This window comes from Triticum urartu, chromosome 4A (assembly GCF_056163025.1).
Source record: "Triticum urartu cultivar PI428250 chromosome 4A, HENAU_Tu73, whole genome shotgun sequence".
NCBI classification, from domain to species: Eukaryota; Viridiplantae; Streptophyta; class Magnoliopsida; order Poales; family Poaceae; genus Triticum; species Triticum urartu.
In genome coordinates this window covers 591,686,662-591,694,903 of record NC_141876.1, presented here as the reverse complement: position 1 = coordinate 591,694,903, position 8,242 = coordinate 591,686,662, and the positions used below count along the sequence as shown (strand labels likewise).

Below are 8,242 nucleotides of genomic sequence, written 5' to 3'. Positions count from 1 at the left end.
GGACTGTGCTACACAACGTGCTCGGCATCCACCAGCAACACATCAGAATTTTATGTAGAGTATGTGCATATGCCTCTGGATCAAGCAGCAGGCCATTGGCGAGTGGTGCGCTGGGGCCGGGGCCGGCAGGCAGCGGCGAACATGGGACGGCACGTGCATGTGCAGTCATATCTTTTGTCAAGTAATATGTGGCATGGCGCGGCGCGGCGTACGTGCCGTTGTGCCTGCGCGCCGTGCGATTCGGTTCCGCCCACCCCACTGGGCTGCCCTGCGCCTACACTGCACTGGCACTGCTGTAACAACGCTTAACAGTTAAGCATGGCCGGCTCCCCTCCCGTGTCTGGACCACGGCCGGGGAAATCCAGCGGTAACCATGTGGGCGGAATTCACAGCTAGCTGTTGGTCGGTCGCAGAATCGCAGGGCGCAAAGCTATGGCATGGTCCCTTGAGAGTTAAGAATCCTGGCCTGGCAGACTTTCAGTTTTATGATACCGACGCCACTGGAAATCTGTGTGTCATTATAAGCAGATGATGCATACAACTAGAACTAGATAGAGGAAGAAGATAGCAAGCTAACAATCCCTACCATGAATGGGCAGCAAGCATGCAGGCATTTTTCCATGTTCGAAACTTTCCAAACAAGCTAGATAAATAATGTGCAGCTTCCTCTATTACAAACGGCATTCTTGCCTTACAGAGAGAAAATACAAGTTGTTTTCAGTTTGTACATACATAATAATACATCCTTCGGGCATAGCATTACAGACGACAGCTCTCAGTTTCGGCAAATCAAGGTCAACAAATAAAGAATCGCTGGCTGGCTGGACAATGAAACAACACTGGAACTGACTGACTGACTGACTGACTTGCTGCCTGTATTCTTTCTTCTTCGTGGCCGAACTGCACAGAGGTGAAGAAGGGTTGCCGCAGCCTCCCGTCTGCCCAAATATTTTGCATATATGAGGCCCAGCTACCCACCATGGAACAAAACCAATAACTTAACACTTGTTGCATGTTTGTTTTCTATCTACACAGGGGATGGGGGAATGGAAGAGAAAAAAATTATGGGCACAAAAACACCTTCAAAATTACTCCACATGATGACTGATGTTGATCCATCCTTTCATCTCCTAGGTGCAGTCCAGACCGCACTCCTCCAGAAGAGGGCCGTCGGTCTTGGCGAGGAAAGGGTTCACACGCACCCACAGGAGCGAGATGATCGAAGCCAACAGGATGGACCAGACGATGACGATCGTCGGGGTCCTGTTCTGCCTTCCAAGAAGACCCTTGAGGAACGGGTAAAGATGGACAATAACCCAGAATGCGAAGAAGAGCTTCCCGAAGAGAGGCCCCCATGACTCATATCCGTTGTTGATCGCGTTGGAGATGCCGGCAACCACCCCGATGAAGTTCAGCAGGAGCAAGGTGGTCGGGGGTATCAGCAAGGTTGTCCATTTGAAGGTGTACAGTTCCGAGAACTCCTCATCATCTCCAGCCTTTGTTGTGACGGTGAAGCTTGTGTCCACACCAGCTATCACCTTGAGAAGTCCTTGGAACACGGCAAAGAGATGGGCAGAGACACCTCCAATGACCCAGAACTGCTCATTCCTCCACCAATCGTCAACCGCGACACGAGCCCATCTCATTTCCAGAATACCCGTAGCAAAAATGCAGATGAAAAGTGACATGTACCAGATACTGGCAAGATTGCTAAGCTGCAAGACAGAACCAAAAGGGAAGGGGTAAGGTTTAAATCGTACCAGACTTGCCACTTCACAGAAGATAGAACTAGAAGCTAAGTATGCTTTACCTCTGGGGTGATGAACTTTCCCGTTAACAAGCAGATGGCCGGCAACGTACAGTAGGCCAGAAGTGGAATGGATGTCCAAGGATAGACGATGGAGTTGATGTAGGAAAATCTTTCCAAAAATTTCAGTCCACCACCATACCCATACCAAAGAGGGCAATGGTTGCTGAAGAAGATCTCAATAGACCCAAGAGCCCACCGAAGAACCTGGTTAAGACGATCCGAAAGATTGAGAGGCGCAGAACCTTTGAATGCAGGCCTTTTAGGTATGCAGTAAATCGACCGCCAGCCATGGCAATGCATCTTAAACCCAGTGAGGATATCCTCTGTAACTGACCCATAGATCCAGCCAATCTGCAATAAATAAATAAACAAATGGTTATGATTTACTACTAGGCAACAGATATTTGGACTACCTAATCAGCACACAGCAACCAAGCTCCTGACTTTACCTCTTTTCCCCAGTCTGTCTTGTCTTCATAGCCACAACCGATGACATGTATAGCTTCCTTCAGAAGAGAAGCTGGACTATCACACCTCAGGGTTCCACCATTCTCAAGAAGCGTGGATGCAACAAAAACAGCAGACTGGCCAAATTTCTTCTCTAACTTCTGTTGGTTTACAATACCAGCCTTCTGAGTTTCAGCTCCTGCCGAAAACATTGCAAAGTAGGGCATGTTAATACTAACTATTGAGGATGTTTCTAAAATAACCAAAATGCTGGAAGTCGAGTGGTACCTGCAGCTGCTTCGTCAATTTCACTGAGTGCGTACGCAGGTGATTGATTTTCTTCCTTCTTGAAAAACAACCTCTTCTTCTTCTCTGTCTTTGGCTTGGTAACCTTCTTCTTGTTCTTCCTGTTACCAAAGCAGAAACAGCACACACACCACTTTGGCCAGCAGTTGCAAGTCCTTGACGGTGGCTTCTTTGTTTTGGGAGCATCATAACCGTACAGCGCCTGCCTTCTAAAGACACATCCAGTACCAACATAGATGGGGCCTTGAATACCATCCAAACCTTTCATGTTGATCTGTGTGAGACAAATAATGTTAGGGAAACTTCATCGAAGTTACACAGAATGTAGCCAAGAGAAATATCTCAGAAACATGAAATCCAAGACTTACATCAAAGAAGACGACATTCTTGTTAGCATATCGATCGTGACGATCAATGGAGTCGAATCTTTGTGGGAACTGCACATAGCAAACTTTCTTTCCTACCAGAGGATCCATCATGAAACACATGGCTTCCTTGACTGCCTTGCTGTTGTTCACATAGTGATCACAATCCAAGTTAAGCATATATGGAGCATTCGTTAGCACAGCAGAGACACGGACCTGTAAAAGAGCAAACCATTAGAAAGGAACTTAAAATCACTGTGTGCTACTACTAGCTATAGAGAAGACTGGCTGAAAATGCATCCAAAATATTATTATTACCAATGCATTCATAGCACCAGCCTTCTTGTGATGGTTATAGCCTGGCCGTTTTTCTCTTGAGACATAAACCAATCGAGGCAGCTCATTTCCTTCCACATCAAGGCCACCACTTTGACCAAGGAAGACCTATTGGTAGACAAAATAGGACTTCATTAGGGCAAAGTGGGAAGAAGAAAAAGAAAAAGGAATAACCATTTGATGTCAGCATATAGGCTGGATAGCACCACGAACTGTAATAAGCATACCTGAATCATTCCAGGGTGATCACGGACATTGTTTCCAGGCCAGGGAGTTCCATCCTGCATGGTCCATCCTTCCTCAGGAACTTTCTGGGCTTTAGCAACCAAGGCATTGATTCTGATCTTGAATTCCTCATACTCTCTCTGGAAAAGAAGACACGGCCAAAATTAGCATACACTTCTATCAACTGAAGGAACATAGCAAAGTGGCTCAAATTATGCACCTTCATTGCTCTCCTGTCCCTAACAAAGTTTGGTACCACCTTGTCTTTCAGGTAGTCTATCTTCTGTTGGAAGTACCACTCTGGAGCACGAGGCTCAATGCTATACTTCTTACAGAAAGGAACCCATTTCTTTGCAAATTCAGATGTTTCAGACAATCCTTCGAATGTCAGCATGGCAGCACCATCATCAGAAACATAGCAAGAAAGCTTGTCAACCGGATAATCTACCGCCAGGATAGATAGGATAGTGTTTGCTGTGACCAGCGGAGGCTCCTTTGCGGGATCGACCGTACTGACAAAGAAATCAACTGGGGCGAGTTGAGATGGCTGGCCTTCCTTGTCGAACCTAACAATACAACACAAGCAGTTAGCTCCATAACTTTGGGAGAATAACAGAAGGCAAGTATTAATAGGTGGCAGCAGTAACCAACCTCAATGTCAACCGGTCAAGGTAAGTCTCCCTCTCAATAGGGAACCACTTGGGGAACTGATCAAGAATCCAAGACATGGCAAACCATATCTCACATATGACAGATATGAGCCACAAAACAAATGCATCATGCACCGGATGCATAACACGATAGTGGAAGAAGAGACACACAATCACCAAACGGATCACAATGATCATTCTGTAGGGATTAATCAGGCTTGAAGGAATGGGAACCTTTCTGGACAGTGGCTGCCTAGCTTCATCCATGCTGGTAAATAAAATCAAGAAAAAGTTAGTACTCGAGTACAGAGTCTAGTAACACATTTTTTACAACAAAAAAAAGTTTTGTCTAAGCAAAGACCAGATAGAATTTTCTTCCTTGTAGTCAAAGATACAAATAAAACAGAGAACTATTGTTTTTCTAGCATGTAGTCATTACTAAATGGCACTTGCGCAGTGACATCTTCACCCAGCTTAGACAAATGCAGCAGTTTTAAGATAGATCTAAGGAATACGAATTCGCCGGTTTGTTACCATGTTTTAGCAAAATGTACATCTTCTTTTGGCATTTTAGGTCCTCTACGGAGCGCATCGCGACACTCAAATGGATATTCTTTTGGCATTTTAGGTCCTCTACGGAGCACATCGTGACACTCTAGTTGAGCATGAACTATCTAGTCTGTTTGACCGATACTAATGCAGTTAAAACCAAGAATTAATCAGAAAGGCGCTAAAGACCAAACTAATAGATGCGAAGCGAGTTTCTAGTGTCGTACAGTGGCAGATCTGCATCGTCGCCATCCCCGTTCCAGTCTTTACCGCCATCATTTCTGGCCTGATGCAGCCTCTCCTGCTTCTGCTTCCAGCTCTCCATCCTCTCCTTCCAGGCGACGCTACCGTACCCGTAGGAACCAATATCCTTGGATGGGTCCATGGATCTCGGTTGCACTGCAGCACAACAACCATCAGTATCCCTGAACCACTGTTACAGCTAAATGCTAGTAGGAGATGATGATATTTCCAAATGCGCACCAGGAAGGTTGGAATCAGCATAAGGGAGCGGGTGGATCCTCTTTCCCCCGCCGCCGACGAAGGAAGGAACAAGGGCGTGCTGCTCCGGCGGGATGTCGTCGACCTACACACGGGGAGCGAGCAATTGAGCATCCAGCAAGGCAGGCAGTCTGATATTACGGCAGAGGAGGGTGAGTTAATTACCATCTGGCCATTGGTGAGGAGTGGAACATTGGGGTTGGGCTGGAAGGGCTGGTGCACGCCGTCGAGGTCGCCGCCGCGGCCGTAGGTCATGTGGGCGTGGAGCATGGACTCGGCGGCGTACTGCGAGTCGTCCCTGTCCCTCCAGTTGAACTCGTCCTCCAGGTCGTCGGCGCCGTCCTCCTCCTCATCCCCGGGCACGCGCGCGCACCCTGCAACCAAATCCGAGTCAGAAAACGCGTGAAGAAATCCCATCGAAATTGGGAGACCTAGGGTGAGCTCGCTCGCTCGGTCGCTGGCGGCATTGGGGTGGCTACGAGTGAGACTGACCCTTGAGGCGCTTGTAGCGGGTCTTGCACTGCGGGCAGTTCTGCGTGCCCTCGCGGCGCTCGTACTCGTAGCAGTCGCGGCAGACGGGGAAGGCGCACTCGTTGCAGGCGACGAAGGGGTCGCCGCCGGGGCCGAGCCCGAGGTCGTCCCCGCAAATCTGGCACGCCCCGCGGTTCTGCTGCTTGAGCGGCCTCGCCTGCATCCACCGCCACACAAACAGAAGAAGAGATTGAGAAACGGCAACCCAACAGAACCTCCGCCCGACCGACACGGAGAACAACAGCCTCCGGAACCCTCGCGCGCGGATTCCGCGGCGCCGACGACCTAGCCAGACCAGAACCAGAAGCGAAGGAAGCGGCGGGGCCACTCACCCCTGGCTCCCCGTCGCGGCGGATGACGACGAGCTCGTTGCGGTTGTGCGAGCCCGCAACCAGCCCGGCGCTGGCCTCCATCCCTCAGACCCGCACCAGATCCCCCGGATCCCGATGCCCGCGCCGAGGCAGAGGAGGTCGGGGCGCGGCGCGGCGCGGCGGCGGGAGGGGGATTGGGGGAGGGGAATGGGGAACGAATGGAATGAATTGGGGAAGGGCTGGGGGGGCTTCCGCCTGGTGTTGTAGTACCACTGCGATGTGGTGTGGTGTGTTCTTTTTTTTTTATTCGGCGAATCGGTGGTGGTGGTGGTGGTGGTTGCCCTCCTAGAAACAGCTCATCGCCGCCCCCAACCCGCTGTGCCTGTGCCTCTCTCTCTCTGTGTTTCGACGACAGCTCCCCCTCACATGCGCCCCAGTTTTGTACTACTCGCTCGCCCCGTCGGTCCTCCCTCCCCTCGCTTTCTCTCTCTACACCCACCCACGCCCCTGCGTTTCTCTCTCTAGACTGTCGGTTCCCTACTTCCCTCTCCCTCTCTGAATTATTATTATTATTATTATTGCGAGTTAACAATCGGTACCTTGCTTGTAACCACGGCGCAACCACCCCCTTGGCATGTGCGGGCAGGGTTTTTTTTTCCTTGAGCCGCATGTGCGATCAGGGTTGTAGAGAGAGAAAGGGGAGGAGGAAAGTGTCGGTGACGGTGTGGCGCTACCACGCACCGGAGCCCGGACCGGGCCGGATGACTGTTGACCCTAGACTCTACTACTGGTTAGACAGAGGGAGCGGGGTTGCGTTGGTTGGGCTGTCCGTCTCGCACTGGTCAACAAGGTTGTTATTACGCTCCTTTGAGAGGAAAAACAGCATGGGCTGGGCGCTATCTATTTTCTCTGCTCAGGGTGTGAAAATGAAAATTTTGGTAGCCTGTACGTGTCTGGCTACAGAGGATCGTCCGCTTTGCTTTGCTTGGGAAAGGAGACGAGAAGGTCGCCGCTTGGGCTGAAATATCCATGGTACAAAAAGGGATTTACTGCCGCTAATGTTTGTTCTTCTGGAAAGAAGAAAAGCATAGTGGGGAAAGTGGCGACGGAGGAGGATCGTCCATGTGCCCGAATTGCTCCATGTGCACACGGTACTAACACTACTCTGCTCCGGAGACTGATTGCAATTTGCAAATTTCACCTCCTCCTATCCTTGTCCTTGTGCAAAAAGAAATTATACACTGAATAATACTCTATCCATCCGAAAATACTTGTCAAAGAAATTGATAAAAATAAATATATCTATAGAACTAAAATACGTATACATATATTTATTTCCTTGACAAGTATTTCCGGAAGGAGATATTATGATTAAGATTGGGCTCTCCAACGGAGTGAGCGTAAAATCAGAGAAATATTTTGGACGAAACTGATGAAGGACGGTGACGTGAGGGAGACCGGTAGGAAAAAAGGAAATGAAAGAGAGAAAGGAGCCCGCCAACTAACGCGAAAAACAAAATAAATAAATAAACAGCAGCATGAGTATCATAATTTAGCGGAGAAGAGTTCCGTTTCGATGATGGCGTATTTGCATTGCAGCGAGAGAAGAGAGTAAGTGTCGGTACGAAGTGGAGCGAGCGAGCGTTGGTTCACTGGTGATGATGACGATGATGATCTCGACCCACCAACCCACTCGCTTATTCGCTCATATTTTATCTCTCGGACCGTGACAGCACAACATACTCGTTTTCTTCATTATACTACTCGGCTCCTCCACGACCCGATCAGGATCGCCTTTAGCCCGTGGCCGGAGATTAGTTAGGAGAATAATAATCCGGATTATTTTATTTTTTTGAAAGTAATAATCCGGATTATTGTTTGGAGCGGCAGCCTGGGATGATGGGGCCGGATGTCTCTGTCGGTGGGCCCGCCCGTGCCTCCGCCCACCGACTGGGCTGGATTAGCAGTAGTTCGCGCGAGCTAGCTAACACTGCGCGTCCGTGATTACTGCGGCCGGCCGCCTGCACATCTCTGTCGCCTCTTAACTCCTCTCCTCTCTCTCTCTCTCTCTTCAGACGGAATTGGACGGTGCATTTTCTTTTCTTGTTCTTTTGGACGACACCGCAGTTACTTTTGGTAGTCGGAGGAGCAGTGCTAGATGTGGTCTTTGGCCGGAGATGGCATAGAAGGGAAGCCAGCCAAACATGGCTG

At 49.4% G+C, this 8,242-nt stretch overlaps 1 protein-coding gene across 1 annotated transcript; it reads right to left on the bottom strand.

The window, feature by feature from the left end:
- Positions 1-648: 648 nt before the first annotated feature.
- LOC125553054 (putative cellulose synthase A catalytic subunit 3 [UDP-forming]) lies at positions 649-6,444 on the bottom strand. Its single transcript, XM_048716805.2, has 14 exons — positions 6,053-6,444; positions 5,682-5,877; positions 5,355-5,563; positions 5,172-5,274; positions 4,916-5,087; positions 4,141-4,407; positions 3,710-4,055; positions 3,492-3,629; positions 3,247-3,372; positions 2,932-3,144; positions 2,546-2,837; positions 2,260-2,456; positions 1,811-2,161; positions 649-1,715 (listed from the first exon to the last, which is right to left on the bottom strand). Exons 1-14 carry the CDS (start codon positions 6,131-6,133, stop codon positions 1,131-1,133), a joined length of 3,276 nt encoding a protein of 1,091 aa, XP_048572762.1. The 5' UTR covers positions 6,134-6,444; the 3' UTR covers positions 649-1,130.
- Between the last annotated feature and the right edge of the window lie 1,798 nt (positions 6,445-8,242).

Bases quoted from the DNA above. Each gene is read 5' to 3' on its own strand.
- LOC125553054 (XM_048716805.2), bottom strand. From the start codon at position 6,133: ATGGAGGCCAGCGCCGGGCTGGTTGCGGGCTCGCACAACCGCAACGAG. The intron at 5,878-6,052 runs GTGAGTGGCCCC...CGGTGGATGCAG, and splicing joins GCCGCGACGGGGAGCCAGGG to GCGAGGCCGCTCAAGCAGCA. The intron at 1,716-1,810 runs GTAAAGCATACT...TCTGTCTTGCAG, and splicing joins GAAAGTTCATCACCCCAGAG to CTTAGCAATCTTGCCAGTAT.